This window comes from Mus musculus, chromosome 17 (assembly GCF_000001635.26).
Source record: "Mus musculus strain C57BL/6J chromosome 17, GRCm38.p6 C57BL/6J".
NCBI lineage: Eukaryota > Metazoa > Chordata > Mammalia > Rodentia > Muridae > Mus > Mus musculus.
Genome location: NC_000083.6, coordinates 29,850,914 through 29,871,784, shown reverse-complemented (window position 1 = coordinate 29,871,784; position 20,871 = coordinate 29,850,914). Strand labels below are relative to the sequence as shown.

Here is a 20,871-nt window from a genome sequence, read left to right as displayed (position 1 = left end):
AGTAATGGGAGGGGGAAAAAAAAAACAACTAATAGGCGCGTGCTGGAAGAGGAAGGCAGGCATTCTATTTCCTGGTTTATAAACATACTGGATGCTAAAGAGAATAGATTCCCAGACATCATGCGTTTTGTTTTTAAACTGGCTCTCAGAAGAAAATAGCATGTTCTTTTAGAGATTTAACATGTCCCCTCTTCAGGAATGTTTGCTTTGAAGGGACCCAGAGAGAGAACAGAAAATGGCTGGATGCGGATGGGCTTTCTTCTCCTCCTCCTCCTCCTCCTCCTCCTCCTTCTTCTTCTTCCTCAAAGATTTATTTATTTTATGTATGTGAGTACCCTGTAGCTGTCTTCAGACACACCAGAAGAGGGCATTGAATTCCATTACAGATGGTTGTGAGCCACCATGTAGTTGCTGGGAATTGAACTCAGGACCTCTGGAAGAGCAGTCTGTGCTCTTAACTGCTGAGCCATCTCTCCAGCCTGAGTTATATTTCTTTTAAAAATAGTGTGTGTGTATGTGTGTGTGTGTGTGTGTGTGTGTGTGTGTGTGTGCGCGTGCGTGCGTGCGCGTGCATGTGAGTGCAGCTGTCCACAGAGGCCAGAAGGGGGCGTCAAATCCCCTGGAGCTGGAGTTCCAGGCAATTGTGAGCTACCTGATGTGGGTGCTGGGAATTAGACTTGGGGTCCTTTGCAAGATCATCAAGTGTGCTTAGCTGCTGAGCCATTTCTCCAGCCCCCCACCCCAGTGAGTTTTATTAAATAACCCACAAAGTAGGGGGACGGAGGGTGGCTGTAAGTGAGGTGCCCGGGAAGGTCTCTTGAACGGAACTGCTTGAGAGAGTGTTGGAGAGTTGGGAATACTTAACCAAGCAGGGCAATGGCACCTCGGCGGTTATGAGGTAAGAGTGGGCTTGACCTGCCTTAAGGAAATGGGGAGAAGGGCAGTAGAATGTGAGGTGACAGGTGACAGAAAGGCAGGATGGTGGCTGATCCTCACTGTCTGCTGTCATTGAATCATCTTGGAGACACACCTCTGGAAGTGTCAATAAAGCTAATTCCAGAAAGGTTTGACTGGGATAGGAAGACCCAACCTGAAGACAGGCAGCTCTAACGGCATGGGCTGGATGAAGGAGCCGGAGAAAGTGTGAGCTGTTCTGAGTTCTGACTGTGGGTTCAGCGTGGCCTCATGATCCCACCGCCACAAGGACCTGGAGCCCGAATAACCCCACCCCAAGCCCTGTAACGTGTCAGGTGATTGGCCTTTCCTCTTGTAACGTGTCAGGTGATTGGCCCTTCCTCTTGTAACGTGTCAGGTGATTGGTCACAGTTGGGAGGAAACAAACTAATGCAGCGGTGCTGAACTTACTTTGACTGCCTAGGTTTAAGTGAGTTGGGAACAGGGGTGAATGAAGGAATCGCGGCTGCTGTTAAAGGTCGCTGCTGCTTCTGCTGTGTGGTGAGGGAGGCAGGCTAGTGGGTGAGGGAGGAGGCCTCGCAGACCTGTCAGGAGGCCGCTTTAACTGTCCAGGCAGGAGCTGGTGATAGGGGCGTAGAGGAGGCAAAGACTGATCAGGTGAGGGTCACAAGGGGGTTGCATATGGGACACAGGAGAAGGGGAGTTGGGAGCTTCCTGACTGACAGGTACAGCAGGACATCCGACAGTGTGTCCCGCTCCTGTGGGAGTGCTGGCTCTAGAGGCCAGTTTCTAGAGAGGTGGCAAAAAGTTAGCGTAACCTTGGAGCGAACCTTCCCATGGCCCCAGGTGGCTAGGGTGACATTCTGGCCTATAGGAACACACTGGTGACTCCACATGCAGGCGGTCTTGGGAAGGTTCTGGAAGTATGGCTGTGGTTCCTCCCTGAAGTTGGCTCAGAGCATCCCAAGGGGGAGAGCCCCACTGGGGACCCAAAGCATCCGGAGGAGAGGGAAAGGGTCCTCCAGACTTTAATCCTCTCTTCTTTGCCTCTCCTCTTTCTTCTTCCATCCCAGGAGTTGGGGCCTTGCCAGCTCTCGAGCTGCAAGATTGATTTTGCTTTCAGTGTTGTTATTGTTATTATGAACCACTTAAACAACTTCACAGGAAGCAGCCGGCCCCTGTGCCCATCAAACATTAACCATTCATTCGAGTTCGCTGCCCATACCTGTCGATACATTTTTACATAGCTGTAAACAGTCGTCCCTTCTGCTCTTTCTGCTGACTTTATCTCCCGCACACGTCTCACGCTATTGACAGAGCCCTCAGCCCTGCTACTTTAATGGGCAGGTAGCACCCTCTGCATTGATGGGCCAGGCTTGGGTCACTGTTTCTACGCAGCTAGCTCCCGAGCAGGTACCAATTTGCTTTTCTCTTCAATAACACCACCATGAATATCCTCATGCGAGTGATTTTTCCATTTGAAATAATTTCTTCAGAGGTCTCCTCCCCAAATGTCTAGCTTCCAGCACTGAGACAGTTGGATAGGCGCATGCACAGCCTGGCTACACGACTCTGATCGTCTTCGTGTGTTTGTCTGACCTGGTATGCTCTTGTGCTTTTTAATTTCGTACTTTTCATATCCTGGGGCCACGTTTGGACCTCTCAGCACCTAACGATCATAACAAGACTAGGTCTGCACGGGGCTTTGCAGTTTACACAGCACTTTGTTAGATGTCTCTTTTAACCAGATGCCATGAGCCTAATGTTATTTTTGTGGGGGGTTAGCTGAGTGAAAAGCTGGCACAGAGCCTCCCCCTAACCCTGAGTTCCAGAAAATTCAGTAGAAAGGATTCCCACCCAACCATCGCTGCCCCATTTTGTCTAAGGGCTCAAGGTCCCAGGTACCTTCCAAAAATCCAACAAGCCCTGTGCTCTGGGGTTGGGTGACTTCCTGAGCTTTGGGGTCAGGAGTCTTCAGGGCTCCCTGGCTTCAGCACAGCCCTGTTTTGCTTGCTTCTTGTCAGGGCCTGAACCAGGCTTTGCCTTCTAAGATGGGAATTTGGATTTGGTACAACAGGAGATACCTGATCCCCAGGACCTGTGTCCAAGGTTTAAAGGGATAGCAGCCACTCAGGCAGCTAAGAGGGTCCACACTGGAATAGACAGGCTGTAGTGTGAGTCTGGTTCATTCTGCACCCTCCTATCTGTCCTTCTAGAGTGTCTGTCAGACGTCCTATGCTGTGCCCAGGATATCCCATACTAAAATGTTTAACACTCACTGTTTACATCTTGCCCATTTTATAGTCAGAAAACTGAGGCTCCAAATTAGACTATTATGGTTTGCTTCAAGTCACACAGCAATCATGGTCACAGTTGGGACAGGAAACCACATTCAGGCTTGTGTCTCCTCCCAGCCTGTATCTCCACTGGGAAGATCTGTATAGTTATAAGGAATGAGAACTGGGTTATAATCAGATTCTAAGGTCCTGGCTTAGACCAGGGCTGAGAGAAACATGAAAATGGCAGAGTATGTTGGGGCTAGGTAATGGGGAACCAGTCAGGATGTTGAATGAATAAACCAGTGAGCTTGGCCCCAAATCCCGGAGCCAGGCCACTAGGCAGCAGCCTTAGTCCCCCAACATCAATGGGTGCTCTTTCACTGGTGACCAGGCTCAGCTTCCCTTGCTGCTATGGTTTTAGTATCCTGCTAAAATAGCGCCCCATTCAGTTCTACTGACTCCTCTTGTGGAACTTCGAGACTGGCTCTCAGAGGGCCCTGGGCTCTGTTGCCAACTGGAAATAGAGCAGAAATGAGTGCCTACCAGGCACCAATCCCTGTGCTTAGTGCCCAGCATTCCATCCTCAAAGGGATGTCGTTCCTGGTGGAATGTGAGGAACAATGTTGCCCATCTTGCAGTTAAAGAAACTGAGGCTCAGAGGTTTATTAACTTGCCCAGGGTCATGTGGCTGTGAAGTCCAAAAGTTCTGCCTTTGTTCCTCAGACCCACCTTAGGCAGCCCAGGACTCACAGTCTCAATCTAGCAGGCTTCTGCCTGAGGTTGGGGCCTTCCTGCTTTCTCTTCTCTTAGTTGCTGCCCTGTGCTGTCTACCACTGCACTTTGTCCTTGAGCTTGGACTGGTGTCCCTGCATGCATAGGAACCTAAAGGTTCTCATTCAGAAGTCTTCCCTGGTGGCCGAGGGAGTTGTCCCGGATGGCTGCTGACTGGTAGTTGACAAATGGCCCACCTCCTGCTTTCCAGCTTCACCTGGCCCACCTCCTGCTGGTTTGCGTGTGTTCCAGTGAGGCGCAGAAAGTACAGAACATTCCCAGGGACTGTGGCACAGACAAGCTGTCCACTGCTTTCAGAGAGATGGTTGGTAAGCTGACCTGCCTCTTCCAGGAGCTTCTCGCTCTGCCAACGGGCAGTGTAAGTGCATCTGTCGATATAAAACCAGCTTGTTTGGGGGATCAGTGGTGGTGATGGCGGGCCGCTCATCCTTAGGTGTGCCTTGCTCAGAGGTGAGGGGGAGCTTGGTTGGACATGTGATTGGCCCACTGATTTGGCAAGGCCAGCTGGTCCGCAAGTCCCCAGGGGCCTGCTTGTCTCTCCCCACTCCTCAGCACTCACTACCAGCACCATGCTCTATGTCTTAGTCAGGGTTTGTATTCCTGCACAAACATCGTGACCAAGAAGCAAGCTGGAGAGGAAAGGGTTTATTCAGCTTACACTTCCACATTGCTGTTCATTACCAAAGGAAGTCAGAACAGGAACTCACACAGGGCAGGAACCTGGAGGCAGGAGTTGATGCAGAGGCCATGGAGGGATGCTGTTTACTGGATTGCTCCCCCTGGCTTGCTCAGCCTGCTTTCTTACAGAAACCAGGACCACCAGCCTAGGGATGGCACCACTCACAATGGGCTGGGCCCTCCCTCCTTGGTCACTAATTGAGAAAATAACTTACAGCTGGATCTCATGGAGGCTTTTCCTCAAGGGAGGCTCCTTTTTCTGTGATAACTCTAGCTTGTGTCAAGTTGACACACAAGACCAGCCAGTGTACTCTGGCTTTTGACGTTACTACCAGGGGTCACTGTGCTTTGCAAGGCAAGGGCTTCACTGGCTCGCTGAGCTATTCCTTCTGTCCGGTGGACGTGGCTTTGATCAGCACAGTAGGCCTTGAGGTAGGGAGCAGATTTTTACCATGGTCTGAGCTGAAGAGCTCCAAGGATCCTAACCAAGGAGGTGTTCTCTCTATGAGATTCCAAGGATTCAGGTAGTTAGTTCATCATGGAGGCTCAAGAAATGTTACAGAACCAATTGACCCATAAGTGGAAAAGTCAAAGGTGATTGGGCCATAGGAAGGCTTGGGAGCACAGGAAGGAGGGGAAAGATGAAGATCAATGAATGTGACCATGGGGTGCTTGGCTTGGAAGACAATGACTAGGGGTTGGTGGGGCCAAAAGTCTGTAGGAGTGTCTGTCTCTGCAGAGGGCTCGCCCAGAGTGAGGGTAGAGGAGATAGGCAGAGAGAGAGAGATGGGATTGCTTCAAACCAGTCTTCCCAGCATGGACCTAGAGGTACCTCTAGCCTCAGCAGGCTTTCTGGAAGTGTCCTGGGTTACCCGTGGCTGACAGTCAGAGAAGCCAGGCTTCTGGCAGCTGTGTAATGCTGGGTCACATGAAGGTTAGACCAAACCCATTTCTGAGAGCATGGAGGACAAGGCTCACTTCCCTGAGAGGCCCACAGGCCACAGGAAGGGCGTCACAGGATCACCGCGGCAACCCTACTGTTGCCTGCCCCAGGAAGCTGTCTCCCACGTCCAACACCATTCTCTGAGCAGCTAATTAAGGGAGAAAGGCTTGTTAATATTTCAGCACTGTTAACTCCACTAAGTTACTGAGTGTCCGTTTACATTAGGTGCATAAAAGGATCAATAAACATGTTCCTTCCCAGAGATGGAAGGGCAAGAGGGGTCTCAATGAGGGAGGGTGATGAAGGATCCTGCCCATGTGACCTGACCAGAGCCGGTGTCCTGGGTGTCCTGAGCCAAGTCCTTAGCACTGCGTTGGATCCCCAACGAATGAAACCCAGGAAGTGTGGTGGCTTCCAGACAACCTTGTAACCTTGCTGAGTGAGCCTCATCCTTCTTACCTGAAAAAATGGGAACAGCAATAGGCTCATTAAGGCAACAAACAGGTCTGGAGAGATGGCTCAGCAGTTAAGAGCACTGGCTGCTCTTCCAGAGGTCCTGGGTTCAAATCCCAGCAACCACATGGTGGCTAACAACCATCTGTAATGGGATCCCATGCCCTCTTCTGGTGTGTCTGAAGATAGCGACAGTGAACTCATACACATATAATAATTTTTTTTAAAAGGCAACACATAAGGACACTTCTGAGATGACACCCTCTGTAGAACACTGCAGAATAAATGTGCTTCCTGAGTATGCTACTGTGGTGAGGGTGCTGTTGTGGGGTGACCTGAGGTCTGACTCACGTCACAAGCTCACCCAAGTCCCTCACTGACTGACTTTAGTCACAGCGCGGAACTAAGTGGTGGGAATTCCACAGGACAGTGAACAGAGTTGCAAGGCAGCTTGGAGAATGCTAGGATCTGTGTTCCGGCCACTGTGGTCTCAGTGAGTGACCTGGTCAAGGTGTTTTTCTTCCCTGTGCCTCAGTTTCCCTTTTTGCAAAGGAGGCTAAACATTGACTTGCTCCCCCCTCCACACACACCTTTTTTTTTTTTTTGTCTTGGAACAGAGATAAAGAGCTGAAATCTATGCAGGGCACGGCAGGACCATGCTTCCACTGAGCATGTGCAGAGCGGGTGGTAGGGTCTTTATACCACCTCGTAGAGAGGCAGAGTGCCCAGGAGCTCACGTCTTTCTTAGTGGAGGCTGATGGTTCAGGTAGCTTGCTCGCTATGTGCCAGATATCACTTTATTTTATTTATTCAACGAGTGCATGCCTATTTACACACACGTGTAAGCATAAAACATATGCCCACGTATTTGTTCCTGTGCGCATGCTTGTGGAAGCCAGAGGAGAGTGTTAGGTGTCCCGTTGTTACTTTCTGCCTTATTGGCTGAAAAAATGGTCTCTGAGCTAGCAAGACCCAGCAATCGTCTTTTCCTGTCCCCTTCCCCAGCCCCCAATAGTGAGATCAAGCCCTAGGTTTTTACATGGGTGCTGGGGAATTGAACTCAGGCTCCAAAGGAGCGCCCCCTATCTTCAAAGGAGCACAAGAGCGCCCCCTACCTTCAGTCCCTGCATAACCCACGGGATGACTTTCTAGCGTATTCACAAGACATATCCCTTCCAGTTTGATATCTGCAAGAGGGCCATAGTAGGTGGTTTCTGTCCCTCTTCTTGCCCCTGTTTCATACTCTTGGGGGGCTGTCACTCAAGAGGAGCTTACGTTATTTGGGCCAGTGCATACATACATTGCTTGGAACATTCACGGTGGTTTTGAGGGACAGCCAAGAGACCAAGGCTCAGAAAGGTTAAGAAACTTGAGCTGTGTCACCCAGCAGGGGATAGCAGACCTGGCTGCCAGTTCTAGACTTCAGAAGTCTGCTCCTCTCTCTAGTCTGTCACTCCGGTTCTTTGTCACATCCCCCTACATTCCCCGAAACCACCTTGGTCCTCTTTGCTTCCCTGCTTGATCATGCCCTTTGAGAGAGAGCCCTGCTTACTTTTAGAGCCGGTCTCTTCAGCACCCAGCAGGCGCCAACCCTGACCGTTTGTTCTTGGGCAGATGGAGGAAAAGATTATGACAGGCCCTGACTACTGGCCTTTTGAAGCGGACACTGCTGCTCCTGGAGGCTTCCCAGGATGTGTGGAGCTGGGGGGCAGAGAGCATAGTCTGTGGTCACGACCTGTGGAAGACAGTGAGTTACACAGCAACATGTCAGAGAGAGGGGTAAAGCTGGAACCATTTTTTCAGAGAGAGGGGGCACCAGGGATGTTATACCAGGAGGAAAATGTAAAGCTGGAACCATTTTTTTTCCAAGACAGGGTTTCTCTGTGTAGCCCTGGCTGTCCTGGAATTCACTCTGTAGACCAGGCTGGCCTTGATATCAGAGATCTACCTGCCTCTGCCTCTTGAGTGCTGGGATTAAGGTTGTGTGCCAGGCTGGCGAGATAGCTCAGCAGGTAAGAGCACAGACCGTTCTTCCATAGGTCCTGAGTTCAAATCCCAGCAACCACATAGTGTCTCATAACCACATGTAATGAGATCTCACGCCCTCTACTGGTGCATCTAAAATCAGCTACAGTGTACTTATGTATAATAATAAATCTTGACCAGAGCAAGCAGAGGTCCTAAAAATCAGTTCCCAACAACCACAGGAAGGCTCACAACCACCTGTACAGCTACAGTGAACTCATATACATAAAAAAATAAAATAAATCTTTAAAGTTGTGTGCCACCACTGCTCCTTCCAAATCAGCTATTAACATGTGGGTTTTCCTGGGGAGGCGTGAATGAATCTCTGTTTGCCCACAAGGCACTTAGTGAAACTGAGTTTATAGCTGTTACAGGAGACTGGGCAGCTCAGAGGCAGTTACATCCAGGGAGATCCCCGCACAACTTGTACCACCTCCACCTCCACTCCACCTCCACCTCCACCTCCACCTCCACCTCCACTCCACCTCCACCTCCACCTCCACCTCCACCTCCACCTCCACCTCCACCTCCACTCCACCTCCACCTCCACCTCCACCTCCACTCCACCTCCACTCCACCTCCACCTCCACCTCCACCTCCACCTCCACCTCCACCTCCACCTCCACCTCCACTCCACCTCCACCTCCACCTCCACTCCACCTCCACCTCCACCTCCACCTCCACTCCACCTCCACCTCCACTCCACCTCCACATCCACCTCCACCTCCACATCCACCTCCACCTCCACCTCCACCTCCACCTCCACCTCCACCTCCACCTCCACTCCACCTCCACTCCACCTCCACCTCCACCTCCACCTCCACCTCCACCTCCACCTCCACCTCCACCTCCACTCCACCTCCACCTCCACCTCCACTCCACCTCCACCTCCACCTCCACCTCCACTCCACCTCCACCTCCACTCCACCTCCACCTCCACCTCCACCTCCACCTCCACCTCCACCTCCACCTCCACCTCCACCTCCACCTCCACCTCCACCTCCACCTCCACCTCCACCTCCACCTCCACCTGAGTCTTCTCTCCAGCAACTCTTCCTGCCTGAGTAACTTTGCCCAGGGGCCTTGTGAACCCCAAAGCCCTCTGAGTTGCCTGGCGATCTGCTGGAGTCTCTCTTCTCCCTCAGGGAGGGATTGTTTCTGTTCCCAGGAAATGGCTACACAACTGTTCTTCATGCGGAGGTTGTAGATAGTTCTAGATTCTCTAATTACAATGATTAATGCCAGACAGCTAAATAGATGGTTTTCTATAGTTTCTCATTTTATCTTATGTATGTGAGTACACTGTTGCTCTTTCAGACACACCAGAAGAGGGCATCAGATCTCATTACAGATGGTTGTGAGCCACCATGTGGTTGCTGGGAACTGAACTCAGGACCTCTGGAAGAGCAGTCAGTGCTCTTAACCTGAGCCAGCTCTCCAGCCCATTTTTATTGTTTCTTACGTTGAAGTAGAACTTAGTGTGTTAGTCACTGTGACACAATACCTGAGACATTCAACTTAAGAGTTGAGAAAGGTTTGCTCTGGCTCATGGTTATTACAAATGCATACCACCACGAGCAGCTTTTTTTTTGTTGTTTTGTCTAAAACAAACAAACAAACAACCCCATGAGTTATGGGGATTAAACTCAAATCCAAATCCTCACAAGTACAAGACAGGCACTTAAATGACTGATGTGTGAACTCAACCATGCCCAGCTCTGCTTTGAGACAGGATCTCGAATAGCCCCAGGCTAGCCTCAAACTCTACGTACCCAAGAATGACCTTGAAGCGGTTCAATCTCCTGCTTCTGCCTCCTAAGTGTGGGGTTCATGCCTGGTTTTATGTAGTGCCTGGGAACAAATTCAGGGTTACACGAGTGATAAGCAGGTCCATACAAATCAAGCCACAGCCTGAGTCCCTTTATCAAAGGCCTTCCATTAAGTTCCATTAAGTTAGTATCCTTATGATCCGGTCACCTCTTGCCATAGCTGGGGACCAAGCTTCCAACACACGAGCCTGTCTGAGAGAAGCACGTCCTATCCAAACCTGAACAGACAGGGTGAACGTCCAAACAGATACCTTGCCACCACGGAACCGGTATTCAGACCCAGCTAGCTTGTATCCCACCTTCCCCGGGACATTCTGGTATTCCCTTCCCAGTGAATAATACCTTGTCTACCCAAGGCAGTCACCGCCAAACCTCTGTCGCTACAAGGTTAGCTTTCGCAGTTCTGAATTTTGAACAAATGAAACCATGCGTTATAGACACGTCTGTGCCTGGGTTCTGTCAAGTCATGCCTGGGAGGATTGGCAGGGATGGCCTGGCCATTGTTCCTTTCTTTCACATTTGCTGAGGATGCGTTGTGTAAAAATACCAGCGTGAGCTGAGGAGATGGCTTAGGGGTGGGGATGGGGTAAAACCCAAGCCATGCATGGCTGAGTGCTCCAGTTGAATCCTTAGAACAATAGTGGACAATAGTGGACAATTTGGACACAATAGTGGGAGAGCATCATCCCAAGGTGCCCTTACTGGGAGAGGGGAGCAAAGACAGGAGAATTGCCACAAGTTCTATGTCCAACAGCCTGCAGTATATAGCTGATAGACACTGCCTGCTGTTCTGTTTGTTTGTTTATTTTTTTTAAAGATTTATTTATTTTATGTATGTGAGTACACTGTTGCTGTCTTCAGACACATCAGAAGAGGGCATGGGATCCCATTACAAATGGTTGTGAGCCACCATGTGGTTGCTGGGATTTGAACTCAGGACCTCGGAAGAGCAGTCGGTGCTCTTAACCTCTGAGCCATCTCTCCAGTCCCCCCTTTTTTGGTTGTTTTTGTTTTTGTTTTCAGACAGGGTCTCTTTGTATAGCCCTTGACTGACATAGAACTTACTATGTAGAGCAGGCTGGCCTCGAACTCACAAGGCTCTGCCTGCCTCTGCCTCCCCATTGCTCTATACAAGCACACACCATCACACTGGGTCCCCCTTTACCACTCTTGACAGCCTCACGACTTGATTATGAGGGGTTTTTGTTGTTGTTGTTGTTGTTGTTATAAGAAGAAAAGTCACTTAGATGATTTTGTTTTAAAGAAATGGTTTATTTGTAATTATGGGTATGTGTGGTGGTGGTGGGGCAAGTATATGCATGTGGATTCTGGGAACTGGACTCAGGCCCTCTGAAAAAGTAGTGCATGCTTTTAACCACGAAATATCTCCAGCCCCTTGGGAGATGCTTGGACCTGCTGTGTGATTGCCTTGAGAGCTCATTCTTGTTACATCCATCCCCAAGAGAACTATGGGACCGTGGGCCACACAGCTGTTTAGCATTCATAAGTGTGGCTCAGATCTCTTGCAGTGTACTCTACCATATGAGACTCAGATCTTCTTAGTAGCTAATGTTGGCCAAGGGAGATGGGCCATCCTAATGATGTCATCGGTGATGGCTGCTCCCTGCCCGCCTTCAGTGAGGAAGCTACAGGCTCTGCTTGTGACTGCTGGCCGGGGCCCCACACCTGGCCCAGGCTGGCTGTGCCCTGAGCGTGTGCAGCTTTGTAACTCTTTTCCGTCGTTCCTTATCAGCCACCAAAACCCCTGTCATTACAACACCGCTTTGCTGTGGGCAAGCCACAGCGTCCAAGATTATAGCTTATCTTCCATTGAAGCCTGTTCAACCGATGTCTTCCTTGTCAAGAGGCACCCCGGGCTTCCTGCAGACATCCATGCAGCCTCCTGGTCTTATCAGCAACCAGCATGCATGACATCTCTTGGTAGCTTGTTGCTTGATGAGGTTTCCTGGGGACCTGGGCCAAAGATATCTATCTCTTATGTGTACAGTTGACGGTTGCACATTTTTATGGCATGGTGACAGCGACAGGCCCGTTCCCTGGAGGACAGTGTGTGTTTTACACAGGCACCGCGCACACGCTGATTACAAAATCAATAGCAAGTTGAAAAGACCTCCGAGATCATCCATCCATTTTCCTCCTCTAGGTGGGGAAACAGGCTCAGAGAGGTGACTCCAATTGCCCAAAGACACACAGCTTATCTTTTAAATGTTGATCCTTGCTACAGAGACGTCAGCCTGGGCTGAATGAGATCCTCTTTCAAGTTCTTGACCTGCTGACTGATGGCCTCTGGGAATAGTGCTCTGGTTAGATCTGTCCCATCTGTGTTGATGGCGGGCACATCTTTTGAACCTGTGGCAATCCTGTTTTTCATTCATCATGTTCATACTCCCCACCATGTAAGTTCTAGGAGCTGGCTGCATCTCCATTTCAGAGACAGGTAAACTAAGGCCCAGACATCACCACCGTTCTTCTTGGATGACACTCAATGTGGGATTCACCTCTGGCCACTAGAATGGGTCTTCTTTGTGCTTTGAAGTCTGAGGCAAATGCAGCTCTTCCACAGAGCCTCCCAGGAGCCCCCGCAGCAGCTAATGCTTTCTGTTCCCAGGAATCCTTGTGAAATCACTCCTTCTCAACATGGGGTCTGGTGTAGGGGCCAAGATGAGGCCTATGTACCACCATCCTGTACACTCTGGATCCACACGCATGCGTGCACACACCTTCACATATGTACTCAAACACAGACACATCACATACACACACATATGCAAATTAAATTGAAAAAGCAGAGGCTGAGAGGGTAGAAGTGAGTATAGGCATGTGATCTGCTCATCTGATAGGTATGTGGCCTCAAGAGAAATTGAGGTAGGCAGCCAAGCAAAAATGGGGTTTAGGAAGTTTAGGCTTAGCCTGTCCCTAGGGGGAGCCCAAGAGCTAGAACAGCCATGGCCAGTCCTCCCTCTGTGTGTGTGTGTGTGTGTGTGTGTGTGTGTGTGTGTGTGTGTGTGAGAGAGAGAGAGAGAGAGAGAGAGAGAGAGAGAGAGAGAGAGAGAGAGAGAGAGATAGGAAATGGGTTACCCGAGCTCCTCCATGAGCCATTAGTAACAAAGGAGGATGGGCACAGTCGCCATATTGTGGAGCTGGGTGTAGCACCAGGAACACCCAAGACTTGGAGCTACCAAGACAGAGAAGCCAAGCTAACAGAGCAACTGGCTACCACCCAGCATTCAGTGTCATTGTGTAATTGTGGCCCAAGTCATGTCTGGCCACTGTCCTCAATAAGCCAATTAAAAAACAACGTAGGGCCGGGCATGGTGGCGCACACCTTTAATCCCAGCACTTGGGAGGCAGAGGCAGACGGATTTCTGAGTTCAAGGCCAGCTTGGTCTACAAAGTGAGTTCCAGGACAGCCAGGGCTATACAGAGAAACCCTGTCTCAAAAACAAAAACAAAAACAAAAACAAAAACAAAACGACGTAGGATGCAGAAAAGGGTTTACTCAATGTAGCCACATTGGGAAGAGGGACAGAGACCCAGTGAAACCCCAAGGTCATCTTTGGGGGTCCTGAATTGAGATCAAAGTCTAAACAGAGACCAAGGATGTACACACTAAGCAGTCCCTATCAAGGTGTGGTCCCATCTACTGTTGACCAATCATTGCCTGGGCATGGGTCTTTTCCTGTGAGGTGGTCTCTGATACATTGTAGGAACAGTGTGAAATATCTTCCCAGGAGACAAGTTCCTCTTCTTGTTGGTCCCTTTCCTCCTGCTGCAGGATTCCTGGGGGAGATTTCCATTCTTTAGGGTTCTTTGTTTTAATAGTCTGATCGTTTAGATTTAAGACACAGCGTCTTTTTAGAATCTCCTCCCTTCGGCTACATCTATCACAGAGTAGGTGGGACACCCTTGTCCTCGCCCCTTGTATTTGTCGCTCACTGAAGAACACATATGGTACACAGAGAACACATAGTCCCTAAATTCAGAGGTCTCCTGATTCTGGCCTGGGACTCAGAAAGAGTCAGTCCCAGCCCAATGCTGGTGAAGTCTGGACTCACCCCAGACACATTCAGAGCTCCTGAAATCGCTCAGTCCTCCCTCTCCTCCTCTGTCCTCTCTGAAGCTCCAGCCCAGGCCCAGATTGTGCATGCGGGGCAGGCCTGTGTGGTGAAGGAGGATAACATCAGCGAGCGGGTCTACACCATCCGGGAGAGCGACACCCTGGTGCTGCAGTGCCTGGTCACGGGACACCCTCGGCCCCAGGTAAGATGGACCCTGGCCTTGCTAGGCTCCTATTCTCACCACGCTGCACACTGCTGCACTCTGCCTGGGATCAGAGTTTGAGAGGAAGTGGGAGCTGGAGACTACAATCCACAGAGCAAGCAATGTAACAGGACAGGAAAGACTGGGACGAGATGACTAGCCTAGAAATGAACTCTTCAGGGAAGTGTTGGATGCTGCTGTGGGTACCATCACCTGAGAACATTGCTAGCCAAGAGAAAAAACAAAAAACAAAACAGAATACCAGTTGCTCTGTTTCACTCCACCCCTCAACTGTGTGGAACAGATACATCTTTACACACACCCTCAAGAAATGCTAGAGGGCCGGGCGTGGTGACGAATGCCTTTAATCCCAGCACTCAGGAGGCAGAGGCAGGCGGATTTCTGAGTTCGAGGCCAGCCTGGTCTAAAAAGTGAGTTCGAGGACAGCCAGAGCTATACAAAGAAACCCTGTCTCAAAAAAAAAAAAAAAAAAAAAAAAGAAAAGAAAAAAGAAAGAAAGGAAGAAAGAAATGCTAGAGGACAGACTGTATGCAAAGGAGGCCCCTTGCCCATTGCACTCTTTCTCTCTCTCTCTCTGACTTCTCCAAAGGCCCCATTTTACAGCTAAGAGAAAGTGAGGCCCTGGGGTGCTGGGCAAACTCCTGAGGTCCCACAGCACTTAAGGAAGCGGAAGCAGAGTTTGAGTTTAGAAGCTGTGCCCTCTGTAGCTTGGCATGCTGCCCTCCTCTTTGGGTCAGAAGCTACAAGGATAATACAGGCGGTACTTGGGTCTTTTGGCAGGCCAGAGCAAACTTTGACGGTTCAAAGACGCAAGGCAATTAGAAGAGGACAGAAGACAAGTGTCTGGAAATGCCAGATGAGTTTTTGTCATAGATCAAGTGCTCAGTTCAGGCAGGAGGTGGTAGCTGGCTGGCTATTGCTGATGGAGGAGGCAGGTAGGGGGGAGGGCTGGAGGAACCCACTGCCTGGCGAGCCGCTGTGACCTTTAATACTTGAATAGCAGCAACAGAGGTGGCAATTGGATTCTAGGAAGGACATTGAAATACAGAATCTTTTTCTTCCCCCCCTGATAATTTGGGGGAACGGAGACAGCTTTCATAGCTTTGGCTTTGAGATAAGCAGATGCGCCAGGAAACCCCTGAAGATTCCTTCCACCTAAAGCCTCCCTCCGTGACGGCTCGATCACGCTCAAAGGTTTCTTTGGCATTGAAGACTGTGCAGCTGCCATTTCTGTGAATCTGTGTGTCACACGGGATGGCAGGGAGGTGGCTGGTGAGTCTAGTGAGGAGGTTGCCAGGCTATACCCACCATCTGTGCACGAATCCCGTATGTCCCCACTGGTGGTCATGGCTGGGTGACGGGGCCCCATGTAACCCAAACAGAGCCTCAAATTGCTGCCTAGCTAAGGATAACTTTGAACTTTGACCTTCCTGCTTGGACTTGCATACTGCTGACACTCCAGATGCAAGCTTTGCGTAACGCACGTCTGGTTTATGCAGTGCCAGGGATGGATCCCAGGTCTGGTTCATGCTAGGCGTGTTGGGTAAGCACCCTCTGTCTTCCTGTTTCCATCACTGGCTTCATCGTTCACCCTGTCAAACAAGCTTACATTTTTGGCTCTGCCCCCATTTCCCCCATAGCTGGCTGGCCAGACTCTGGCTTTCTGTGTGGTCTCCTCTCCATAGGCCCACCTAGCTCAGAGCCTCAGCCCTTTCCCTGGTCCTGATACCACTGAGGGAGATGGAATTGATCTCCCAGGCTCTTTGCTTGCCCATTCCCTTCATCCCGTTGGAATGAACACCCTCGAGTCTGCTCTGTTACCTCCTCCCGTCCCCCTTAGCACCAGCCAGTGGCTCCCCATTGTTTATCAGCTTTGCTTAAGCCCCTGGGGGTGCGACTGCAGACTTTCTGTATCCTGGCCCCACTTACCCCTACACACTGCCTCCCTCGGACTTCAGCCCTACTGCTCTGTGTACTGGCCATAGGGGTCTCTCTCATCATTCCCAGTATGTCCCATTAATCCCACTTCTGATATTGAGATAACTTCTCCCCAGATGCCTCCTTTCCTGCTTGCTTCCTTATCGTGACAGCGAGCATCTGTCATGTTCCAAACACAGCACTGGGCGTCAAGGATGCAGCTAGGAACCTATCCATCAGGGGAGCAAGGGTGGGGCCTACAAACCAGGCCAAGGTCAGGATGGAGAACTGAGTGGACACAGATCCCATCAGTCCAAACAAGAAGCAAGGGTGTGGGCATGCCATGGCCTGAGATACCATGGAAATCTATGCAGAATGGGGGGAAGCCATTATCCCAAGTTCTTTGCTGCCATTCAAGTAACCTAGTGACTTTAGGTCAAATTATTGGTCAGGGAGAAGGAGTGATCTAGAGCTAGCAAGCTGGAAAAGGCAGAGGGCTAGGGGTGTGCCCCAGCAGCAGGAGCAGCTGTCTGGTATGCACTCTACATTGTTGCAAAATAAGGTGTCGTGATGCACACCTGTTGTCCCAGCACTTTGGAGATGGAGTCAGACCGGTCTGGAGTTCAAAGTAAGGCCAGCCTGGGCCATTGGAAACCCTGTTTGGAAAATAAAAAGGAGGATGTCCACCAGGTAGGTGGTGAATGCTTATGTAGGGAGTGGCAGGGGTGGGGCAGAATGGACAGACAGATGGAAGCCAAGTAGTCCTCAGGGTAGTCACAGACTTTGTGTTCCGAATTTCTGATGCGAAGGTGTTGTTCTCTTTGGGCCCCCGGAGTGTTCTGGTCTCTTTAGGTCTAAGGAAAAGTTATGGATAAGAAAGACGATTAGTCCCAAAGTTAATTACAAGGACATAAAAGGCCCCTCTGAGAATGAGAAGAGAGTTAAAAGTCACCTTTCCCTGGAGTATGGGAGAGACAGAGAAAAGCAACTGTTCTTTGCTGGACAGGGGAAGAGAACATTTGCTGGGGGTTGGGTGGGACAGTTTTAAAACTGTCAGGTGACAGTCTGTGATAAAACTAGCGGGAGACACCGCTGACAGCCCAGCCATGTGACGTCTCAAGTTAGTGGGATTTTAAGTCAACTAATAGCAAATTAATTGAGAGGGTTTAAGGATTCCCCCCCCCCCCCGCCTGGGTGACAACAGCAGTGATCATAAGCTGAGGAGTCTGAGGCTGTGCACAGCTCAGCAGGAGGTAGAGCCGGCTACATACACAGAGCAGTAAGGCTGAAGTCCGAGAGAGGCAGTGTTCCCATTGCTGTGGGGACAAAATGCCAGAGAAGGTTGACGACTTTTACCTCAGCATCTCACAACTCTCCCAAAGCATGCCCCTACTGTGACAAACTTCTTCAAACCAGTTCCCACTTTCCGGTTTTCACAATCTCCATGCCAGCACATCGGAACCCATCAGTGGTCCATCTCCTCAAAGCCTTGAACACAGGAACCTTTCGGGGATACCGTGATCCAAACCACAGCAGGGCTACAGGTCAGTTCAGGACTAAACTGAAGTGGATGCCCAAGAGCTCCTGCCTGCGAAGCCTGTCCCCAGGGTCACAGCAGGGTACCAACTCCCAGGAGAAAGCAGGACCTTGCCTTAGGTCTTGATCAGTTTGGTACAGGGAAAAAGCAAACAGAAATCATAGAAATAAAAGCAGTAGTGTCTTTTTTTTTAAAGATGGTTTTAATACCTCAGAGACAGCCAAAGAGAAAATTAGTGAATTGGGTACTAGAGCAAAGATATTAACCACAAGTCTGGAGAAGCAATGGAAATCACGAAAAGGGTTCTGAGGATGTAGCTCACTTAGGAGAACTGAGTGAGCACGAACCCCTGGGTTTGACCCCACAGCTGTATTAACAGACCCGGTGCTGCACTCATAGAATATCAGCCACTGTGGAGGTGAAGGCAGAAGAATACAGGATTCAGTGCTACCTGTCAGCTTCATAGCATTGAAAAACAATCTGGGGAAGGAAAAAAAAAAACAGAAAACCAACACAAAACCCAAGTTTTGAATAGCATGTTAAAATCCACATAGACAAATTAAGGTGACTCCTCAGAGCATGGTCACTTACCGAGATCACTATTAATAATAGAAACTGTTGACTGACTAATGCGTTTGAGGCACCACATTTAAGTGCTTCGCTCCCTAAGCCTCATAACTTGCAAAGTAGGCATTATGCTATATTAGTTATTGTTGACTGGCAAATACTTCAAAATGCAGGGGCTGAGTCCCGGAACACTTCTTGTCTCCCAGTGCCAGTGGCAGGAATCCAGCAGCCGGCAGACTCTCATGCAGGCTCTCTCAAAAGGCTGCAGTTGGGTGTCAGTCATCCCAGGAGGAGGAGTGCTGGAGAACTCTTCAGAGAGACGTGGTTGCTGATGGCCTGAGGCTGCAGCCTCTCCTAGGCTCCTCTCCACAGGAGTGCTTAGGGCAGGGGAGCAGGGCTTTCTCCTCTTCAAGGCTGTGATGGAAATCAGTTTCCTATCCTAGTCTAGGCTCTCCCCTGCTGAAGTCTATTGGCCACACAGAACCTCGGTAGAACAGAGGGCAGGACCTACAGAAGAGAGTGAAGCCCATAAAGCCATCTTTGAGACTGGCTGCCAGCAGAGCTCTTTCACATGCAGGAGTGTGAGACTGAGGGCTGAGATCACGAAGCTAACAAGCAGGTCAACACATGCTCAGTTAGCAGTCTTCCCAGCACTAATATATGCTCGTCCAGCCCTCCATTAACCCTAGGCAACTTAGCTAGGAAAGAGGCACAAGAGGCTCACTCAAATCCCATACATGTCCTGACAAGACCCACAGCCTTGCCTGAGAGCCTTCTCTCTCTGCCCCTCAGTTCTTCTCACTGTGGCATCCTAAGGGTCATGAAGGTCAGGCCTGGGTCCACCCTCTCCGGTACCCTGGAGAGCATGGGGCAGGGAGGGGACGCCTGCACAGCAGGGCCTTCAGTCTCAGTGTGGTGACTGCCCATCCAGGTGCGGTGGACCAAAACTGCCGGCAGCGCATCGGACAAGTTCCAGGAGACGTCGGTCTTCAATGAGACTCTGCGGATCGAGCGCATCGCACGCACGCAGGGAGGTCGCTACTACTGCAAGGCGGAGAACGGAGTGGGCGTGCCGGCCATCAAGTCTATCCGCGTGGACGTGCAGTGTGAGTTATGGTCTCTCGAGGTTCTGGACCCTGACGGGACGGGCCCTTCCAGGGCTCCGGACCCCTCAGGGATGAGAAAGGGAGATAGGATGGAGCAGTGGCAAGGTAGTGAAGGGCTGGAAAGACCTCTCTGGAAATGGTCAGCTGTGTGTTGCCCTTCCGCCCTGTATCTCCCTAAACCATTTCTGCATTTCCATGTCCTCTCGTGGACCTTGATGTAACCCTTTAAACAGCATATTGAATTGTACTTCTTTCTCAGACGAAGAAAAAGCAAAGTAACCCAGTCTTGGCTCCGGCCACACCCCAGAGTGGGGACAGCCTTCTGTGAGAGTTAAGGATACAGGATCAGCTCTGAGATTCTGCTCCTTGCTACCCTGTGAAACTGTAGACACCCCCCCCCCAATGCAGCCTGGGCTGTATGCTAGATCCTCTGAGGAAAGTTTAAATTTTTATTTATTTCTGTAGTGTGTGTAGGGGGTGGAGTCACAGGACAAGTTGAAGGAGCTCTCTCCTTCTGCGTCCTGGGTCTTGGGGATCAAACTTCTGCCATCAGGCTTGGTGGCGGGTGCTTTAAAAGGCTGAGCCATCTCTCCTATCCTCATCTTGGGCTCTGCTCCCAGAAGTTCTTAGGTGAGTGACAGGGAATGCACCAGGCATCAAGGATGCCCTAGGCCATCCGTTCAACAGTTGTTTACATTTGCATGCGTGTGTAAGCACCACTGGTTTTTAGATGTAGTGGGTGTTTCAAGGAGCTAGGCTAGGGTGGGAGCCACCCGTGGTCAGGAGGCAGCGTGCACCCTAAGAAGGCTGCCTGGCACAAAACAGGAAGCTCACTGAAAACATTAAGATCCACTTGGTTTTTTTTTTTTTTTTTTTTTGCTTGTTTGGTTGGTTTTTTGGAATTTGATCATGCAGTTCTCAATCATGAACTTTATACATTAGAGCATCCTGTCCCTCTGTCAAAATGTCAGACACGCCTGCTGGGTAATTCCCTGATACACTCTTCCAGCAAACAACACCCCAGAGACGACCACCACCCAGGAAGAGATCTAGGCATCAGCGTTACACAGAAATTCCAGTTCCAATGTGGCTTGGTTGGTAGCATGTTTGCTCAGCATGCAAAAGGCCCTGGGTTCGATCCCCGGCCCTGCACAAACTGAGTGTGGTGGTGTATGCCTGTAAAAACCAAGCTTGGGTGGTAGAGGCTGGAGGATCAAAAGTTCAGCCTCTGCTGTGTAGTGAGTTCAAGGCCAGCCTGGGATATGTGAGACCCTGTCTCAAAATCAAAAACAAAACAAAACAAACAAAACACCAAAACAAAACAAAAAATAACAACAAACAAAAAAATCTCCGTATCGTTTAAACAGAGCTGAAGGCTACCCATTTTCTAGTCTGGTTGGTCAATGAGAAAACTGAGGCCCAAAGCAAAAAGGAACTTAGGCAGGTTAGCCAATGAGGGAGCTTAAACCTGACTTGTTTCCAGTCTATAGCTTCCTGTTCCATCCTATACACCCCGTGTAGAGGTAGA

General features: G+C 50.2%; 1 protein-coding gene across 10 annotated transcripts in view; it reads left to right on the top strand.

The window, feature by feature from the left end:
* Mdga1 (MAM domain containing glycosylphosphatidylinositol anchor 1) overlaps positions 1-20,871 on the top strand; it is a 60,628-nt gene that overhangs the window by 16,799 nt on the left and 22,958 nt on the right. For all 10 annotated transcript variants that reach the window (XR_003952203.1, XR_385376.4, XR_003952202.1 and 7 more), the window contains exons 2-3: positions 14,056-14,195; positions 19,169-19,343. Coding sequence is in view for 3 of the 10 variants with exons in the window: in NM_001368423.1 (NP_001355352.1) it covers positions 14,056-14,195; positions 19,169-19,343 (315 nt within the window). In the remaining 7 variants the exon portion in view is untranslated. The remainder of the gene's footprint in view (positions 1-14,055; positions 14,196-19,168; positions 19,344-20,871) is intronic.